We start from the raw sequence: 21,433 nt of genomic DNA on the forward strand, positions 1-21,433 counted from the left end.
GCGACCTGCCTGTGGCCACTTGGCCAGCTGGTGTCAGAGCCAGGCCAAGAGCCAGGGGCTTCCATCGCTGCTCCAGGGACCTGTCCGTATGGCCTGGCTCTAGGCGCCTCCCCAAGACACCTTCCCCACCCCAAAGCTCTGCCCGAGCCCCTCACCCTGCCCTCATTATGTCATCAGCCTCCGAGCACCGTCCTCCCTTCCCTTCCTAATTCATCTCAGACCCTGGCGCTCCCAGGCTTCCCAGTCTAGGCACAATGACCCAACCAGGAGCGAAACTCTGGCAGCCCAGCTCCCTCACGGAGCCTCCTCCCTCATCAGAGGACCCACAGAGGACAGGACTCTGTCGCTAGTACCTTCTATAGAAACCTCAGCTGTCCTTTGCACACCAACACCCCTAAGCACCCAATGTATTTTCATCTGTACTCCCAGGGTTGGGAAAGGCTGGCTCACCCCCTCCAGGGACGCGCAAAGCCCCATGAAACTTCACTTCCTTCATCATCCCTCCCCACGTCTCTACAGGACCACGTGTCCCCTTGCTGCTCCCCCGGCGGGGGTGGGGGGAGGGGGGGCGGAGACCCAGGCCTGTCAGCTACCTCGGAGCTGGAGCAATCTGCATGTGGCAGACATCACCGTTGGCCCTGCCTCCTGTCTCTGATGCCCACGCAGAGGGACAGGAGAACCTAAACAGCCCCACGCAGAGGGACAGCAAACCCAAACCCCAGCAGGACAGCACCAGCACACACCAGAGGGGCACCGAAGCCAGAGCGGTCAGGACCGAGAGGGGGGAGGAGGGGAGGAGAGGGAGGAAGGTCGGGGAGACTCAGACATCGGGCACCTGGACGCAGGGTGCGGGGAGTGGGGGAGGGAAGAGAGTGCAAGAAAACCCCGGGCCTAGAGCTCAGTGCCAAGGGAGAAAAACCCGGAACAGGCTTCAGAAAAAGGAGGTGAGCAGAGGGAGGCAGCCCGCCTCGGTTCCCTTCCTTTCCCTTTAAAAGTCGCTGCTCTCAAATCCCCAGCACCCGTGAAAGACTTCGGTTACTCAGAAGCTCTGAGCTGCATCCTGACCCCGGACTTCCGTGCATTTGAAATTTAGCACATACAGGTTGTTTCTCAAATGGATGCACGTAGGAGCTGCGTTCTCTTTAGGGGTCCTCCCGCCTCCCTGCAAACGCAGCCCACCTCTCGTGTTTCCAAAGCCCCAAGAGACCAAGCCACTCACCTGGGAACTGATAGCCATAGCTAGGAGCAAATCCGGGGTAGCCTCGGCCATAGGTTGCCACAAAGTTGGGGTAGCCTTGAACACAGAGAGAGAGATCACAGTCCCATTAGTACAGCCGCCTCAGCTCTGGCGTAAAATCTCAGGGAGGGTGGCAGTGAGTTATTTTCCTTCACAAAATGATTTGTCTCCCATGAGGGTCTTTACCAGGGGCCTGGGTCACCTCTCTCCCGTGGCTGGGGATGCTGCTGTCAGCTGCTGGTAATTTACCCGAATTTGGGCAGCCAGGCCCCTCAAAGCCCATGCACTTTCTTGAACCTGCAGAGTAAATGCCATGTATTAGCACCAGACACAGGGCCCGCACCTGGCTCTGACATTTGGAGAGCTTACCCTGCACGCACTTTACCTTAAAGCTATTGACAGTAGGAGATTAAAGTCCTTGTAATACCTCCTCCCGAGGCAGTGGACAACAGGGCCGGCACCAGACGGAGCACAGGCTCCTGGGGGGTCTCCGTTCAGTGGCCAAACTCAGGGCTGACCCGGGGCCTCTGGAAAACCACAGCCCAGGGGCAGTAGGTCCCTGAGGTCCCTGTCCTAGCATAGACACTCCACAGAAGTGCCCGTATCTTTGAGAGACCCTGGAGAATGGTTGAGGGGCTGGGTGCGTTAAGACGTCTCCCACAAAGAAAAACTCTGCTACCAAGTCCTGGTGCTGGTGTGACCTTCTCCGATCTGTCACTAAAGCCCCAGCGAGGTCATCATGCCCGCTCAAGCCACTTCCTTCTTTATGTGCCTGCCTCTTGATTCAGGCTGCAACAAAGGCCGACGTGGCCTTCTTGGACTGACACTTCACTGGCCACAGGAGATCCATGGCTCCCTCCGGGTCCTATCCCACCAGGCTCACCTTGCTTCCCTCCCCTCCATGTATGGGTAACCTCAGTACATCCGCCATGGCCACCCTCCAGCCACCAACAGCTTGACTTTTGCTTTGACCTCAAGGTGAATGTCAGCTGTTGTTTTTTGGCTGTCCAGCACCTGAATCCCCTCCCTGTGCGTGAGCCTTGGGGAGGGGTCTGGCTCCCACCATGGAAGCGGAAAAGGCCTCCCTCCTGCTCTTCCTGGGCGTGGCAGCTGGGAGGCAGGCCGGTGAACCCGGGCTCGGCCAGTGGAAGCCTTCCTCGGGGTCTGCCTCTGTAGCCAGGGGGGCAGAGGAGCAGGGGGTGGCACAGAATTTATTCTGGCATCAGCAGCAGAATCCAGCAGCTGACAGTGGCAACAGTGGCCCCTGACCTGGTCACTCCTGGGTTGTCCCCCTGGCTAGGGCTGGGGCTCTGACCACCCAGCTCCCCCAGTTCCTGCCTGTTTTCTGAGTTCTGCTCCACGGTCCAGCCTTCCTGTCAATTCTGTGCACTGCCCAAGCTCCTTCCAGTCATCTCCTTCGCTACCTCCAGCAACTAGAGTTGTTTCTGTTGTTTGCCACCAACATGCCAGTAGAAAACTATTTTGATGGATGGATTTGTGACAGTCTCTGGGCTCTCCAGTGAGCAAAGCAGTGACCACTTTCCATGTGTGTCCCTGCACTTCTACACGGCCCCTTCACACGCATCCCTGAACACAGCTCTGGGCTCTCACCACCCACTCCCTAGTGGGTTCTTGCATGCCACACCAGCCACTTTCTGATCCTGCAAGTGGGTCCCCCTCGCCTGCATGCTGGCTTGTGCTCCTGTGCCTATCCGGAGCTGCCACGTCTCAGAGGTCCAGGGACGGGGCCCACGGTCCCTCACCTCCCTGCAGATGCTGGTTTTGTACTTTCAGCCTGTGGTCAGTGGATCTACCATCAGATCCTGATCAGACGCTTGCTGGTCTAGAGGTCAAGAGACTTGGGTTCAAGTCCTGCCTCTGGCCCCTTGGTGGTTGCTATGGTCTGAATGTTTGTGTACCGCCCAAATTCATATGTTGAAATCCTAACCTCCAGGATGGTGGTCTTAGGAGGTGGGGCCCTTGGGAGGGTGCCTTATAAAAGAGGCCCCAGAGAGACCCTCACCCCTTCCAACATGTGAGGACACAATGAGAAGGCGCCATCTATGAGGAAGTGGGCCCTCGCCAGAGATGGAATCTTCTAGTGCCTTGATCTTGATTTCCCAGCCTCCAGAACTGTGAGAAATGCATGTTTGTTGTTGATACCCAGCCTATGGTATTTTGTTACAACATCCTGGCCTAACTGAGACAAGGGTCTTCCCTCTCCTCCTGGAGCCTGAGTCTCACCACCTGCAGAAAGTCTTGCAGGCCCCTCGCAACACTGCTGGGCCCAAATTCCCCGGGAGTCCAGCTGCGGCTCCTTGTCCTGCTGCAGCCAGAGCCTTGCAGAATCTGCAGTCACAACTCACTCGCGGCCCGCGCAACTGTCCCCCTGCACGGAGTCCTGCCCTCCCCCGAGAGACTCGTTCTTCCTTGAGTGTCTGTTCCCAGCACTTGGTGTCTCACTGGCAGGAGGCTGCCAGGCAGACAGTGACCCAGCGGCTTTGCAGTGACTGCTGACTGAGGAGCAGGAGCCCAGTGAGGGGCAGAGCTCAGACACCTCTGGGGAAAGAGAGGAAAAAGGACCCAGAGGCCTTAAAGGGACACACGCACACACTGGCTCCTTCCTTGGTATTTATTTCATGGCTGGGCAGCTCAATTCTCCTTCAAATTAATCACCTGCTATCAAATCAGATCTTTCAGCACTAGATTTCTTGTACCATTATTTCAACAATATTGATAAACAGATTATACGCAAACAGCCAAATCGCTGCTGCCTACGGCCCTTGCTGACGAAAAATGGCTCCTTTGCTTCTAACTTCAGAGCTGGGGGTCTTAAATATTTTAGTGTTAATCTGGCAGCGAAAGAATAAGCCCATGCGTCAGCTTCCCTCCGAGAAGGTGGGAGATGGGGGACCGGCCGGTCGCTCCCTGCACTCAGGCCACCAATACGGGGCAGTCATATCTGCTTTCTTCCTGGCCTTCCCACAAGTCTTCACCAAGAAAGAAGAAAAGTATGGTCAAGTTCACCCCAACTCTGGGTGTCCCCCCACTCTTCCTGGACATGTCAGTATCACTGTCCCCTGAACAATGGAGATGAGAATTCAGCCTGTGCCAGAGCGGGCGATCTTATCTCTACCCCCCATTGCCGAACATCCTCTAGGTCAGGCAGATGAAATCATAAATTTATAATACAACATTACTTCAATTTTCCTCTTCATTTACTGCCGTGCAGCCCAGCTCTGCTCGAGCGGCTCCCAGCCCCGGCCACACGGGGGAAATTGGCTGGCTGCATATCAATAGCACATTACAGCAGACCCCCGCCGACGCTCCATCAAGCCACATTGCAGCGGGATGACCCAGCCACCACTTCCATTAGCAGCTGGGCCCCTCCTGCACTGGCCACTGCACAATTTATTTGCTCCAATACTCTGGACACCTGATCAATCCAGCAGTAATTATCTCTTGTCACTGAAGTAAAAAAAAAAACAAAAAAACAAAAAAAACCCCAAGCCTTCTGCCTGGATGGCCACCTCTCTTGCAGATCGGCTTTCCATTGTGGGAGCAAAATACAGAAATCAACAAGAGAATCTGGATTTGCCAGTGAGCTCATCGTGGTCCTATTTTAGGGAGGCTGGCAGGGTTCTCAAAATTGTGGTTCTAGGTCTTTGCTCCAACCCTAGAGATGTCTGCATCCTAGACGCATCCGTGACTCATCTTCTCCCGGGCTCTGTTACTCAGCTACTCAGAGTCATGGAAAACTGCTCCCACCAGGCCCCGGACTTGCAAGAGACGAGAGACAAGGGCTGTTTATCCAGGCCACTGCCGGAGTGTGACCTAACTGACGCACAGTGTGCAGAGTGTTGCCTGGGGCACCACCTCGGCTCCGGGAGGTCTGCAAACAGACCAGACACCAAGTGCCAAGGGCCCTTCCCTTCCCAGGCAAGGGGGTGAAGGCCACGGTCTACAAAGATGCTTGGCTCCCAGGACCATCCTGCGTGGCAGGGGCCCCTCCAGACCTGTGCTGTCCAAATTACACTAAATTATATGCAGTGAAAACTTTGGCTCCTCAGTCACACAGGCCACGTGGCAAGGGCTCAGCAGCTAGTGTGCCCGTGTGGCTAGTGGCTACCGTCCTGGCCGGCGCAGATGGGACCTTCCCTCCCTCACAGGAAGTTCCACTGGGCTGCGCTGCTCTAGAGAGACAATGAGGGGCTGAATTCTGAGTTTCTTCCATCCACGAGGAAACAGCTGAACAAATGAACACTTCCTTGAGAATGACCTAAACAGGTATTTTCGGGAAAACCAAATCCCAGTCGAAATTACAAATGAATCTAGATGTGTGGCTGTAAGTTCCAGCCAATCTCCTTTTCATCTGTCAGCGAATGCCAGCAGATTACAGCTTCCGAGCCCCTCTGCTAAGCAATCATTTCTTTTTTGCTTTCACTGCAGAGGAACTTAACGTCGGGGAACACTCGGTCAGGATTTCGTGGGGGCTTCTCAGTAGGAGTGTAGGTAAGAATGCTTTTGGCTGAAGTGCTTTAGCTGGTCAACAGCGGCTCTCCATTTCCGGGCTTGCCCGGGGGAAGCTGCCCTTCCAGGCCCCAGTGATGCACGATTTCTCTAACACTGGTATCAACACGTTAAATAAATAGCACGTGCCCAACGAGGCCACGGGAGTTAAAGGCAGTGGGATTATGTGGCTGAAGGCAGAGAAGGCTAAGGGAAATCAAATATATCAACAATCAGCATGTGTTTGCTTTTATTAAGTCCACTTTCATTAAGAAGAACTAGAGAGATGCTATTGCATTGAGCTAGATAACTGTGAACACCCCACACCCCTTTGCCGCTGCCAGGCCGTGGAACACAGTCTGAGGGGGCTGCAAAAGACTGTTGCTAAGGGTCTCAGTTGACTTTGGTTTTATCCTGCTCAAAGGTGGGAGATCTGGACTAAGGGCAACCCCCTTCCCTTCTCTCTTTCATTCTTTTTCTGGAATTCCCATTGGGCTGATTGTCCTATGATTCGGTCAAAGGCTGGGAAAAAGCTGAAACCAGCACAGGTGAAGGTTTTCCCCAAGGATGTCTGCAGCCCTATCAAGACAGATCAAGAAAGAATAACTGCGCAACTGTATGCTCATCAGTCTCCCTTTGATGAGACCTCCCGAAGCATGCAGAGGGTCTGAAAGGATATTTAAAAATTCGTTCCACAGTGTCCAAGTCACTTGTCGATTGTCTCAGATCCCTCCCTAGAACGTCAGCTCCCTGAAATCAGAGGCTTTGTTCTCTGCTGCATCTTTAGCGAACAGAACAGTGGCTGGCACGTAGCAGGTACTCGATAGTATTTGCTGAATGAATGAATTTTCGCATTTTAATGGTTTATAGTCTCAGTTCTAAAAAAATCCCTAGAAGTGCCATCTATTTTTTCTGCTCTTCCAACAATAAAAGTTTAAATCACTGAAACCTCATCTCATTCCATTCATTCATGAATTTTTAAAAAATGTTTTTCTGCAGGAGCCAAGTTCATCAGCCAAATGGTTGCTGGTGGCGATGGCAGCGATGCCAGGCCCAGCATGCAGGCTCAGCGCCCCACGGAGATGGTGACCTGTGTGACCGGTGGGGGCGCGTCAGGCCATCTCGCCAAAGGATCACCCTGCCCGATGCCACACTGCCACTTCAAAGGGAGGAAGCACAAAGAAAGAGAGAAACAGTCTTTGATGATGGAGTCAAGGGCTTTAGTCACAGCACAGCACATGGCAGTCTCCTCATCCGGAGCGTCCAGGGGCCCAGGGCGCCAAGCTGTGCCAGCGGGCGGAGCGGAGGGCAGCCCAGGGAGTGTCCAGCCGGGCCTTAGAGAAGGCTCGGCAGGAGACTCTGGCCCGGCTGGGGAGGCAGCAGGCCAAGCAGACTGCGAGACTGTGAGCTCGTGCCCTGGATGCTGCGCCCGGTTCATCCTTCTGCCCGGACCTGAGGCAGAGCTGGTTACCGGCTGGGGGACACATTTCAGGACCTCTTAGGAGACCCAGCTTGGCGGGCATGTGGATGCCTCCCCATGGGGCTGGGGGATTCAGGAGGGCTGGGGGATGATGGGGGATGATGGGGCCTGGAGTCTAGCTTGTGGACCGATATCAGAAGGTGGCAACTCAAGAATAATCCAGTTGCACGTCACATCTGTGGGTCTAGCTAGGCTCTCAGCCACGGGCAGTAAGGAACTCCAGGGCACAGGGTGTTGGACACCGACCGGGTGATAATTTGCCCAGGCTCTTAGTGACTTATTAATAACAGCTCCCAGTTTGAGTACCAACCACTGCATCTTGTTGGTTTGAAGACACACATCAGTGCCTCTGTGACCTGGGGTTGGGCTGGATGGGGCCGGTGGTGGCGGTGATGGTGGCGGTGTGGGGGGAGGGTTGTGGCAGGTGCCTACTTTACTGTGGCTCGGGGAAGTCCTAACCTGAACGGGAGATAGGGGGGAAGAGCTGGGGCAGGGGAGGAAGCCTCGGGCAGGCATCACACAGCCATCCCTCCGCGAGCAGGCACCGAGAGGAGCGGATGGAGTCTGGGCAAGCACAGGGACCTCCGCAGGTGCTCTCGGGAAGGGGCCGCTCAGGTCTGCCCACCACTCCCCCTACTCTCACACACACCTGGCCAGGCCAGTCGGCTCTAGGGGTCTCATGGTAGGATTCTGGCATTTCAAGGCTGTTGCTTCCAAATGGAAAGCCCTTGGCTCACTCATCCTTCTCACCCCAACTGAAAGGCCACTTCCCTGACTCCTCACACTGGCTTCCAGTCCTCATCGTGTGCTCTCGAAGCACCCAGAGACTCTATCATGATGAATGAAGTATCTGTGCGATTAGCTGATACGTGTTGGTCTCTCCCGATAGACTACGAGCTCCATGAGGGCAGGAATCATGTCTGCTTGTTAAACTCTGCATCCCAGGGCTAGCCCAGGGCTGGGTATGCAGTAGGTGCTCAAAGACCATTTGCTGATGAATGCCTCCTGCCCTCCTCCCTGCCTGGGCTCCCATTATGAAACGATGGGTGCCTTTCTGCTCAGGGACCCAAGCCTTGGTGTCTGAGGAGATGTCGGCCTGAGCCCTTCTCAGAGACAGGAACACTGAGCATGGGTGCACCTTTGCTCTTTGTTGACTGACATGAGCTGAGCTGGCTCCACTGCACACCTCTGCTTCTCCTGGATGAAAACCAGTTCATTCTTCCTAGCACGCATGTATCAAGTTAGACTCAGAAAGGTGGGTACTTCCTGAAGATTTGGATCCTAAAAAGTCTCATCTTTTATGCTCTAGAGCTCCACACTCATTTTAAATTCAAGACTCCAAAAGCCAACAGGTGGTAATGGGTTCAACTCTTTTTCTTTTCTTATTTTTTTCAGAGATGGGGTCTTGCTATGTTGCCCAGGCTGCAGTGCAGGGGCAATTCACAGGCGAGATCCCACTGCTGATCAGCACAGGAGTTTTGATCTGCTCTGTTTCCAACCTGGGCAGGTTCATCCCTCCTTAGGCAACCTGGTGGGCCCCCAGGCCTTGGAGGTCACCATATTGATGCTGAACTTAGTGCTGAGTAGCTGGGACTACAGGTGCGTGCCACTGTGCCTGGCTCAGCTATTTTTTTTAAGGCTTGATTTCAACATTTTAAAGCATTAATTTGGAGTTTCCTTGGAAAAACAATATAGGGCGTAAAGACCAAATGAAAAGTATTTTTTAAAGCAAGAGTTAAGCAATTGTCTTATAGTCAACCAGGAAATAATTCTTACTGATTTTTTTAAAAATGAATTTTTAATAATAATTACACTCTTACAAATAGATATATTTAGTTTAGGCTCTTTGACTTTTTCTGTCAACAAGTGCTTCCCTATATACCATACTGTTTTAATTACTGTAGCTTTGTGTTACATTCTGATATTGGTCAAACTAGTCTTTTCTCATTTTTCTTTTTAAAAACATTTTCTTATTGATTCTCACATATGTCTTCTTCCAGGTAAGTTTTAGAATCATCTGGCCAACTTTTAAAGAATTACGATATGATTTTTCTTTGAAACTCCGTTAAACCCAAAAGATTAATTTGAGAAGAATTCACATCTTGGCCCCTTTTAATATTCTCACGGCATCTCTCTCCATTTTATAAAGTTCCTCAAAATAGCTGTAGTTGCTCTTGCTATTTCTTCCGACAAGGAGCTACAATTCTTTGCAAGATTAAGAAAAGTTTTATAAATTTAAAACTATGCCAGGAATGATTTAAACAGCAGCAAATCTGAAAATGCAGAAAGGGCTTATCAAACAATATAGAAGAGGAGCTCTTAGCCAAACCAAATGAAAACCCATTAAAACTAGACAGCTCATGTGCCTGAATGGAATTTTACCATTAACTACCATTTATCCCATTTAATTAGTATTTTCCTGACACACAATAACTTGCACTCAAATACCGTTCTCTCGCCTTTAAATTTCTAATTATTGTTGCGACCCACACTATTACGCATCTCCACTGCTTTCTCCGTCTTTCATGCCATTTAAGCGGTAAGATTTTCAATTATCTACGCAGGAAGGACAGAGATACCTTTAAGGAAAGGGGCATAATATGCAACTCAATTTCTCTAAAAGCCAGGAGAAATCATTTTTAGTCAGAACAAACACACTTTGTCTTTCATCATTTTTTTTTTTTTTTGGCAAATAAAGAGTAAAACAGGCTATTTAAAACATCCATTTAAATGCAAATTTTGATATCCCAAGAGAAAAATGTTAATCATTTAAATAGACAGGATTATCACCCACCCTTACCACTTCCCCTGCTCTCTCAAGTTTTAGAAAACGTAGCCTCAGCCCACATGAGTTAAGCCGGCCAGGAGTTCTCTGGCCTTCAGAACTCCTGCTCAGCTGATGCAGAGGGAGAAGACTTTTCTTCCCTTTGAGGAGGGAGACAGAAAGGAGAGAAACTAGTATCAAGTATCCCAGGAGACAGGCACACGGCAAGATAGTCATTGAATCACCACAATGGTCTCGGAAGGGAATTATCATCCCCATCTACAGATGAGGAAACCGAGGCCCGGACAAGTAAAGCAGTCTGCTTGAGTAGCAGGTGACCTCGCTGGGAGTACAGGCTGCCACAGCCCTCCCAAGTGCACGGGGACCCCGCTGTCCGGTCCAGACTCACCCAGCATCCCCATGCCCAGCATGAACGCATCCATGGTGTAAGGCAGTCCCCGGGCCCGGCCTCTCGTCCCAGGTGGGAACATGACTTCTTTCGGCTGAGCTTTCTTACATTCTACCTGTTAAACAGAAAGGCGAACAAATGAGATGCAAATGAATTCCACGTAAATGTCAAATGCAGAACCGATCCGGTTACGAGCTAAGTTATTTTTAGCCTTGCTCCTTACTCACTGTAAAAATAGCCGTGCCGAGTAAATGGCCTGCAAAATAAATATTTAAGAAAACACGCCACTTGTGCAAATCCTGCTTCGGAAAAACCTACAAGGATGAAATTGGGTTCTGGAGGGGCGGCAAGGACATTAGCTAAAGGTATACACATACACGGGCTGAAGTTCAGGCTGAAGCGTGTGCAAAAGGTGCGATAGTTAAGGAGGCAGACGGTGGTTGCTGGATGTGTCTGGGAATAAACAACAACAGCAATAATAATAATCCCTCATGATTGGCCCTTCAAATGTTTGCAGATTCCTCTGACGTTCCTTTAGGCTGGTGCTCTTCACATCAGCCCACCTGATTCTAACTCTCATTAAATAGGCCGCTTAGCTCCATTTCACAGGTGAGAAAACTGAGCATCAGAAGGCTCGTGTTAACACGCTGAAAACCATCCCCAGCAGGTGCAGGCCTATAAGCCGGATCTTTTAAAATTTCTAGGTCAGTGATGCCGCCATTTCCACAAAACCTATGCCACCAAACTCCCGAGGGAAGTAACAAGATTAAACACTGATTCTGTTCATCTGGATTACTGGTTTCTCATTTTGCAGCTACATCTTCAAGTGGTTGCTAATCTTTCCTTTCCGTTCCCCTTCTGACTCTAAAATTTCTTAATCCTATTCCACTTGCACACCCAGAGGTCACTTACTTAACCACCTTAACTACATGAAATGCAAATCTTGGGAAATAAGTAAAAAAACGTAGCCTGCAGAATCTCATCTCCACAGTTTTAATGGAGAGTCTTAAGTTCGTGCTCAGAACTTACTTGCTTTTAGTTTACAGGGAAATTTAACAAGCATTTTGTTAGCTGGTCATCAGTCTCACTGCTGATGAAATTGGGATATTGTAGAGTAAGGCAGGGATGCTTATAGCAGCCAAAAGTAACAGCATGGCAGTCTGATAGTGACAGAAAAAAGACAAGAATCAGGTGTCTTATTTAAAAAGCAGTCTGGGCCATATGGTATAGGAGCAAAAACTCCACGTGGCACAACAGCTGCTGAGGGTATCACTGTAACACGGAAAATTACTATTGTTCACAGTGCCTGAGATATCAAGAAAAAGTTAAATTGCGTGCAGTATACATTATTTAAAAAGGGACCTACATGGGTTGCCCATTTTAGAGATACTCTCATTCCAAACACTTCAATCCAAAAATATTTTAGTGCTTAAGGTTGGGGGGATGCTTTAATTACTTAAAATATAACTCCTCTGTCTTCCAAGGCACCAGACGACAGGTATTATTTTTCCTCTTTCAAGAATAATAACCACAACTGCCTTAGCAAATAGACAAAATGGTCCAACATTCATGACTAATACGCTTCATATACAGTGTTCTCATAGATTAAACGGAAAATGAACATCCCCAAAAGAGAAATGAGTAGGAGACATGGACAATTCACAAATAGCTAATAAAGCAGCACACATCCCAAAAGTGAGATATATATTTTTTTGCCTACCAGATTGGCAGTGATGAAAAGATTGTTTGATGTAAGGGTTCCTGAGGGTATGGAAGAGGTATGGAAATTGGCACATATTTTTTCTGGAGGGCAGTCTGACAATGTATCAAAAGCCATCAATGTACACAACCACCTAATAACCTTACCTCTAGGAATTTATCCTACAGGGTATATGGATACGCTATTCACTACAAGCAATAATTATAGCTTTTTTTTTTTTTAAAAAAAGATATACCCTAAATATTCAATAATGGAGATTTGGTTAAGCTGAGTTTGGTTTAGGCACATTAGTTGAATGCTAGGCAGCTATGTAAAAGCATGGTGATAATAATATGCACTGGGATTGGAAAACCCCTCGGTCCCAGGCAAACCAGGGGGTGCTTGGTCAACTGTAAGAGGCAAAAAAAGCAAATTACAGTGACTTTGTGGAAAATAAACATAAACATAAATGTATATGTCATATAGGGAAAAAAATACTAAAAACATATATCAGAGTTGTCTTAGATCAACTTTGGTTTTTAATTTCTATTGTGCACTTGCTATTGTTTATTTTCCAAGTTTTTTGCTAGGAACAGGCAGCAGGTTTTCATAAGACAAAGCAATAGATTGTCACCCAGAGAACTATTAGGATATTATCATCGCAAGTAGGAGGGAAAAGGTGATTAAAAAGAAATAAATTCATCCAAATTGAGCCTTTTAGGTTTCTCTCATAAGCCCAGGGGTGACAACGGCCCCCGGGGACTCCAGAGAAGCAGGCTGAGAAAGCTCATTTGCATGAACCTGCCCTGAGCCCCGCGAAATGGGCGTGCCCCGCACAGGCAGACAGATAATTACCCAACGCCAACACCAGGATCGGGAATAATACCGCTAACCAGCTCACTTCCTAATAGCCCTATCGGTGACAATCTATTGCATTGTCTTATGAAAACCTGCTGCCTGTTCCTAGGCAACCTGATCAACGAAAATTTCAGGTTTATACAATTTTCATTTAGGGAACATAAAGGTTAACTGACTGTAATGGGAGTATTTTAAACAAACCCACCTACTCTTCCTCTCACTGAACGGGGCTGGCAGCTCCGCGGGATGCTGCTCAGCCTTTGCTGGTGGCGTTTGGGGCAACACCGACTGTGTGTGAGTTCTGCCAACCACCCGCCGTGTCAACGGTGAGTGCTCCCGGAGGCCAGGGGCCGTGGCATACGCACTCTCCGGGGGACCCCAGGCCTGTCCTGGGCATTTGAGTGACAGGGAAAGGCAGCAGTCGCAGCAGGGAGCCTGGCCTGGCCGGCACTTCGGGACCCTCCAGAGACTCTCAGGACCAGGAGGCCTGCCCACCGCCCCACCCCGCTCCTGGAGACCCAGTCACTTAATTCAGTAACTCGGTGCAGAGGAACTACCTGTGCCCGGCAAGTGCTAAGCTTTGGGGGATGCACAGATACATACGGCAAGCGCCACCCCTCCGAGCTCGCACTCTAGTGACAAAGCACGGGCTCCCGCTGGCTTGTCCTCCCAAGATTAACGCAAGTACTCACACATCAACCTGCCCCTCCTCACTTCTGGGCCTGTCAGCCCCTGGAGCCTCTTGAGTGAAGACCACATTTGGGTCACCTACCCCTGCCTTCCCACCCTGGGCCCTGTGCAGGCCAGAGAGCTCGGCACGAACGACCAAGGTTACAGTCAGAACCCAAACAGGGTCATGACCAGTCTATTGCTTCGGCTGTAATCTCGTACTCGGGTCACCTGGCCACACGCTCCGTTCTAGATACCCACTGCCGCGCAACAACTGCCTCCAAGTTAGTGGCTTTGAGCAACAATTTATCATTCTTCCTCAAGGTTCCAGCTGGGCTCTCGCTTGTGGTCTCTCATGTCATTGTGGTCAGACGGTGGCTGGGGCTGGAGCCAGAGAAAGCCCTGACAGGGCTGGGAGTCCAGGAGGGCTCCTTCACCCACACGCAGGCAGCGCATGCTGAACAGGCTTGGACCTCCGGCAGCACGGCGGTGGGTTCCAAAGGGGGCGTCCCAGGCACGAGCATTCCACGAGACTCGGGCAGAAGCTGCAAGGCTGTTTTCTAACCCAGCCTGGGGACTCCCCGGCGTTACCTCCACCACACTCTGGAGACACCGGGCCAGCCGAGCTTCAGCACAGGAGGGGGCGGCCTAGATCACAGGGACAATCTTTGGAGACTAGTGACCATCTGAGGTCTATAAAAGGCAGTGAGTCTGGGCAGGGGAGGTGTTCCTTGCACCCTGGAGCCTAGTGCTGGCTGGGTCCTTGGGACAGGGCACAGAGCGCCCTTCCCACTGCTGCCCCGGAGAGGCCCGCCTGGCTCCTCCGTCAACAGAAATAAAACAGAGGTGGTTCTTACGGCGACTGGGCCTCTTGCTCCGGCTGTTTCAGCCGCAGCCCCTAAGACCCCTGTGTATGGTACAGGCTCCCACCACCCCCACCCAGAGGAAAAACTCCTTCCCCAAGTGCTGTCCTGGGGCAGCCCTGGGGTGGGCACAGCCTGGAGGAGGCAAGGACTCCAGGTTCCAGTCCCTGAGTCTCTGCACCAACAGCTCGCGCAGTGGCTGCTGCTGTTTCAAACGGCAACTGAAGAGCGCAGCCGGCTGGAGGGGCGGGAAACGCAGCAGGACACATTCCGCTCAAACGTGTGCTTGTAGGGCGCGTCAGAGCCACAGGTGACCAACTGCTCACACCAGAAAGTCTAGTCTCTGTTTTCAAGGTGCACAGCCAGAAAAGCCACAGCACGACCCCACTCAGGGATTCAATGCCAGGATGTGTCACACACACCCCCAAAGTAGGTGGGATTTGTTCTCAAATGTCATTCTCCCAATGTGCCGCTTTGTGGGACAAACCAGCCTTGGAAGAGAGGGTGTGGATTCCTTGTAGTCCCCGTGGTTTTGGGTTTGGAATAACGACCTGTTGGAAACCTCTTTGGCCCCAGGACGACTGGGCAGCAACATGCTCCCTTAGAGGACCAACCACAGCCCTGATGGGCGCCTGCCCCGCCCTCACTAGCACTGCCGTACCTGCTGCCGGCCGCGGTGGGGGCTCCCCCCATCAGCATCCTAAGCAACTCAGCAACGAGGTTTGCTGTTTCTAACTCTCTATTTGGACATAACTTCAAATTTACCAAAAAGTGGCAAGGAAAGCATTAGGAATACCTGTGTACCTTTTACCAGTAGTCACCTACTGCTAACATTTTGTCACTTTTGCCTTATCATTTGCACACACTCTGTTAATATATTTGTATGTATGTATTTTTTTCCATTTGAGAGTAAGGTGCATACATTATGGTATGCGTTTCCTAAATATGAGGGCATTTTCTTTTTCTTTTTTTTTTTTTCAAAAAACAGAGTCTCACTCTGACACCCCAGCTAGAGTGTGTGGCATCATCATAGCTCACTGCAACCTCAAACTACTGGGCTCAAGCGATCCTCCTGCCTCAGCCTCCTGAGTAGCGGGGACTATAGGCATGCGCCATCACATCTAGCTAATTTTTCTATTTTTTGTACAGACAGGGTCTCGCTCTTGCTTAGGCTAGTCTCGAACTCTTCGTCTTAAGCAATCCTCTTTCCTCGACCTCCCAGAGTGCTGGGACTACAGGTGTGAGCCACCACACCTGGCCCCAAGGGCATTTTTTTATGTATGCAGAGTTAATCAATCTAGGACATTTAACATTGATGCAATACTTTAATCTGCCTTCCATATTCCTGTTTTGTTAATGGACCCAACAATGTCATGTATAGCTACACATCCATTGTACAGAACAGAAAACTGAGGCTCAGACTTCAGACACCTAGCCGGTGGTACAGACAGGTACACAGGTGGTGGAGCTGGGATTTGAATCCGGTCTGCCCACAGCCACAGCCCGAGCCAGGAGAGCAGGCCCTGCACCACCCCCTCTCCCTGGGGGGAAATGCTTAGCATTGACTTTAGAGCTGCTGCAGGTACTCTGAGTGGCTGCTCCTGCCTAACAGATATGAAGCCCTTGTAAAGGTTAAGTTCCCTGCTCTGGCATCTTTGGGGACAGAGGCTGGCAGTCTGAGGAGTACACCAAGCTTTGGGACATGAGAAGGCCTTTGTTTTCCCCTGGTCTCCAAACAAACGGCCCCAGTCAGCAGGCAGCCTTGGGGGCCAGAGGGAAACCCAAGCCTGTACCTGTGGCCTTGAGGTGCCACCCTAGACAATGAACCTCTGTTTGGCCTGAAGAGGCCAGTGTTTGCAGCTTCTCACTCCGAACAGGTCGTGGTAGAGACTATTCACTCCTCCAGGGAGAGGCAGGCCTATTTCAAAGGATAAATTCCTCCAGGGCTGGGAGCTCAACCTTGACCGTCTGACGGTCTGGCTGGGCCTCTCGGGGCAGGCAAGAGCTCAGGGGGAGGAGGTCTTGCAGCTCCCAGGGTGGGCACTTGTCCCTCCACGGAGCTTCCTGACACTGGTCTGGCCCCGATCAGCTTGACCTCCTTTCTGACTCAAGCTGCAGCTCCTCCCTGGCCAGGTTCTGGTGGATTCGAGGCTAACACTGCTTCTCTGAAGCCCCAAGTGGACCATCTCCTGTGGCCACGGGGCCCCGAGTGCCGTCCAGGGAGACAGTGAAGGGAAGGGGAGATGACACACAAGTGGAATGACTCGGGGTCTTGCCAGACAGCTACACGCATGTTGCCACCGAGGCAGGAGGGGGTGAGCCTGCCTCCGGAGACCACACGCCACACGCACGTCCTGCAAAGCCTTTGCCATACAGAGGCCGCAGCCTTTCTTCCTCCTGGTCACTGCTCTCCTGTCCCCTCTGCCGACACAAGCCTTTCCAGAGACTCCACAGAAGGCAGGAGTAGGGCTCTTGCCTGTTCATAACCCAAGACTCAGAGGAGACCGGCCCTCCAGGAACTTGTGGAGCAAGGGAAACAAACACAAGGCAAGCTCCTCGAGCAGTCTCGCCTCAACTACTGTGACCCGCCTGGCGCCTGGCACGCGTTGGCCTCGCAGGCAGGACACGCCACCGAAGGAAGGTGGGGGCTTTTTGCTCAACAATTACTAAGACTTTCAGGACATCAACAAAGAGCAGAGCATTAAACCAGCGTGGCATACACACACAACCCACGGAGGAGGGGCAAGGAGGGCCCGGGGAGGGGAAGGCAGGCCCCACGGCTCCCGTTCACGGTGAGCGCCCACTTGGGATGGGCGTGCTGGGCGTCACTGCAGAGAGCCCGGCCACTTCTCAGTTGTAACGTCTGCTGCAGAGTTTCGATGCCATCGAGCTGCTCTTCTCCTCCAGGGCCAGAGGCAGGATGGATTCATGACCAGCGTGAGCGCATGGCTGGGTGAGGGCAAGGCCTTGACACACCACCGTGGGCTGGGGGTGGGGCAGCAACCACACGCCAGACATCCTGGTAGCTGCGCTGGGAAGACCTGGCCCTTGGATCCGGCAGGGATGAGGGTGCCTAAGCCTCCCGCCTCCCGCAGGCCCCCTCCCCTCGCTGGTGCAAGCCCTTCTGCCCGCTGCTAACTCAGACAGGCTTCTCAGCCGGTCACTGCTGATACTGGAAGGTGAGCATCAGAGAGTTCTGCGCTCTGTTCCCCTCCCTTCCCTAGACATCGTCATCAGGCACTGTCCTTGTGTGTGGCCAGGCGCCAGAGGACCCACTTGTACACGACAACTTGTCCTGTTCTATTGCCAAGAGGTCCTCATGGATATGGGACCCACCCATAGAGCCCGCAGAGGAAGGGGTTACTGTGCATGGAGATGCCAACGTAGGAAGGGTGAAGGCAGCCAGAGGAACGCCCACCTTCAAGGACACATGCCTGTTACAAATGGTGCAGATCCATCTGCGAAAGGCACTGTGAGTCCTGTAGGATTTATCATCATCACTGAGCAGGAATGCTCTGGGGAGGAAGGAACACACTGTTTATTGAGCGCTAGGCACAGTCACGACATCCTTGGGTGTGTGTGCATGTGAATAGGTGTTTAATGTACATATTCCATATACCATATAACATATACACATATCAGATATAAAACACAGCCTGGCACCCAGACGTCCTCAAAAATGTCTACTGTTCTCACCTCCTTCACTGAGTCAAGGCCTCATTTCCTCTGTGAGATGGCCTTACTAGTCCCCCAGTTACAGTGGAAAGGGAAACTGAGGCTCTGAGAACTGCCCTGTCCAAGGTCACAGAACACAGCCAGGATCCAATCGTAGGTCCCCCAACTTCAAGACCCCTGCTCCCCGCGCTCACAGTCCTTCCCTGATACCCGCCACCTCCACCCCGCCCCCAAGGCCCATTCCAGAACTAGTTCTACCACTATGCCACTCCTGATTCCAGCTTCCAGAATCAACTTCAGCCACTATTTCTTTCCTCTGCTGAGTGTTTCATCAAAATCAGTGACGGCAAAGTGAAGTAGGTCACAAACCTGTAAGATTTAGCACCTAGTATTTACCAGGCAGGGGCTAGTGAGATGTGGTTCTGCCCTCGGAGGTGCCTGGTATCTTGGCAATGGGTGGAAAGGGGCTTGTCCCCAACACCACTCCAATGAGACACGGGCTCCAATTAACTGCAGCCTCCCAGCCTGCCCAGAGCAGAGGGCAGGGGTCTTGTCTGTCTTGCAGCCGTCTAGCCTAGTGGCTCAGCCTCTGGCTTTAAATCTCTGCTCTACCCTTGCCAGCTCTCTGCGCTGAGACCAGCTGACTACCTCCTTCACACCTCAATTTTCTCATCTCTCCCACAGAGTGACAGTAGTGCCTACCCCAGGGGGCTGTCTGAGCTAATCCTATACAGGGCTTGCACTGGATGAAGTTGGCTGAGTCACACGTCACCCTCTCCACGTGGAGCCCAGGTGAGTGCCTTTGAAGGTGATAAAGCCAGCTCACATCTGTGCTCACTCAAATCCTGAAGACCAGGAGCAAAGAGGCAGAGAGAAAGCAGCCGCCTCCCCAGCGTGCAGACGCCCGGCACACCCCACTGCCTTTCTCCCTGACCCCCACCTGCAGGCCAGGTACATTCCATCTCCCTGCTTTGCTCAGCAAGGTGTGCAAGCTGAGCTTCCCGGGCTGTGCTATTTGGGGAAAAAGCTGATGGTGGCAGCAGCAGCTGTCCTCTTTTTCATTTCTGGGAACCTGCAAGGGCATTTCAAAGTGAAAAGGAACCTCTGCCTCCAGCAGGTGCCCAAATTCTGCCACAAGGCTGGGCGCTGCGTACCCCAGCTCAGGGTGGGCTTGGCCAGAGGCCCTGCATGGGGCCTAACTTCATTTACTTAAAAGAGAGAGAAAATGAAATAAAAAATGCAGCTTGAGCCTTGGCTCGAACCTCCCTGGCCAAGAGAAGAGTCCGAGGAAGATCCAGGGACAAAAGTCCCAGTTCTCAGGGGAGGAGCAGACAAGAGGTGGCCAGCCCCCTGCAGGGGTCTCCATGTCCCCTCACTCCTGCACCCCGGGGGTGGGGTGTGTGTGTGTGTGTGTGGGCGTGACGCCAGCCGCAGCATGTGTGGAAAAGCCCAGAGGTGCCGGGCACCGCACTGAGGAGGACACCACCCTCCCCGGCCCCCTGCACCGACCTCGCCAGAGGCCAGACGAAGGGCAGACAGCCCGAATGGGCTACTGGGAGGCCACTCCCTGCAGGCCAAATTACTTCTGCCTAAAGAGCAACAAACATGTGCCACCAAATCACCCGGCCTCCCCTCGCCCCTCCTCCCCGGGCCACCCCCAGCGTGCACATCACGCCGCTCTCATTAACAGACCGTACACAACCCGCGTGTGCACGCGCGCCATGCGTGGGGGGCAGGATCGCTCCCTCTCCCACATAAACACCAGATTCATTTATTAAATGCCTCTCTGGCATTTCCTTTTTTGCCTTCATTCTGCTTGTTTAATATTGCATTTGACATTCTCATTTTATAAATGGCAACAGAAGCAGAATGGATGGCTAAAATTAGCTTACGAGCGCGAGTGATGCTACAAATAGGATCGCGGATACAGAAGCCTAGTTAATTCCACCCACATTACCCACCCCCCCCACACACACATACACCCTACCACCGCTTTTGGGCTGGTTCCCGCCTGAGTTCTCAGTCTGCAGGGCTGAGGAGGAGCAGCCGGAGTGGGGTGTGAGCCCAGCCGCTCAGCGCCCGCCAGGTGGCAGGGCCACATGCTGGCCTAGCCTGGGGCCGTCCGCCGTGGACACTCCAGCACCGCAGAGAGGCTGACTCAGGACTGTCCTCCCCTCTCGTCTTCCTGCTGCTCCCTCCCCAGATCCCCCTGTTCTAAGGGTCAACCCTCGGGGTGTGCCCTGGGCTGAAGGGTGGCAGGCCCGAGATCTACCAGGTTTTGCTCTTAGAAGTGGGTTTTTCAGAACCTCCCCAAAGGATGATTCAGCTGAAGGGTCCTAGCTTTGCGCAAATCACATCAAAATAAAAAATCACATGTCTGGGCCCTCCTGCTGTGTCTGGGGGATGTGCCCTTCTCTCCCAGGACCACCCCCAACCAGAGGCACTGAGAGTACCGCGCCCCCAGGCTCCCCTCCCTGTCCTGGAGACTCGGGACCCAGGCCTGCCCAGGCCCTGCGCACCTGCATCTTACCAACTTCTTACAGCACGTCAAGGATCTCCTTCCCTGCAGATTCCATTATTTGCTCAATAAAATGATGAAGAACAATGATGATGACGATGATGAAGATGACAATAAAAAGATCTGTCACTTTGATAGAGCCTGCTATGGCCTGGCTCTATTCCAAACGCGTTACAAGTTCTAAGTCACAGCACTCTCCGAGGTAGGTGCCATCATAGCCTGTTTTATAGAAGGGGGAGCCAGGGACCAAAGCAAGGAAGTTCAGCACCTTGCCCAAGGTCCCAAAGCTAGGAAGTGGCAGCTCACTGCATGGTGTTCAGCAGTGAGGGCTAGAGGCAGCCTCTGCCAGGAAGTCCTCTCGGCTTGACAGCACCAGCTCTTACCATTCTTCCCTCCCCACCTGGGGGCTCCTCCTAAGAATGAAGGCACTGATACTTTTTGCAGGTCGCTATCCCAAACCCTGGTGTCTGTTTGGGGCACCCCCTTTCTACTCCGTCTCTGAATAATAAAGTGCCAACTCAGTAGTGAGAGTGGCCGACCACTCGGCTAGCAGCCTTTCTAGTCTCTGTGCCAGATTAGTCCCGCAGGCCAAGCGGAGCTGCCGCCTGTTTTTGTAAATAAGGCTTTATTTGAACACAGCCATGCCCATTCATTTACGTATGGCCTGTGGCTGTGTTTGTGCTACAATGGCAGAGCTGAGTGGTTGGGACAGAGACAGTTTGGGTCCCAAAGCCTCAGATATTTAACCATCT

At 52.1% G+C, this 21,433-nt stretch overlaps 1 protein-coding gene across 6 annotated transcripts in view; it reads right to left on the bottom strand.

Annotated features, from left to right (window-relative positions):
• MSI2 (musashi RNA binding protein 2) overlaps positions 1-21,433 on the bottom strand; it is a 383,429-nt gene that overhangs the window by 50,433 nt on the left and 311,563 nt on the right. For all 6 annotated transcript variants that reach the window (XM_069482358.1, XM_069482357.1, XM_069482356.1 and 3 more), the window contains exons 9-10: positions 10,400-10,514; positions 1,220-1,294 (exon numbers count right to left, since the gene is read on the bottom strand). In XM_069482358.1, coding sequence (XP_069338459.1) covers positions 1,220-1,294; positions 10,400-10,514 — 190 coding nt within the window. The remainder of the gene's footprint in view (positions 1-1,219; positions 1,295-10,399; positions 10,515-21,433) is intronic.

The sequence above is a fragment of the Eulemur rufifrons genome, chromosome 9 (genome assembly GCF_041146395.1).
Source record: "Eulemur rufifrons isolate Redbay chromosome 9, OSU_ERuf_1, whole genome shotgun sequence".
Lineage (NCBI taxonomy): Eukaryota > Metazoa > Chordata > Mammalia > Primates > Lemuridae > Eulemur > Eulemur rufifrons.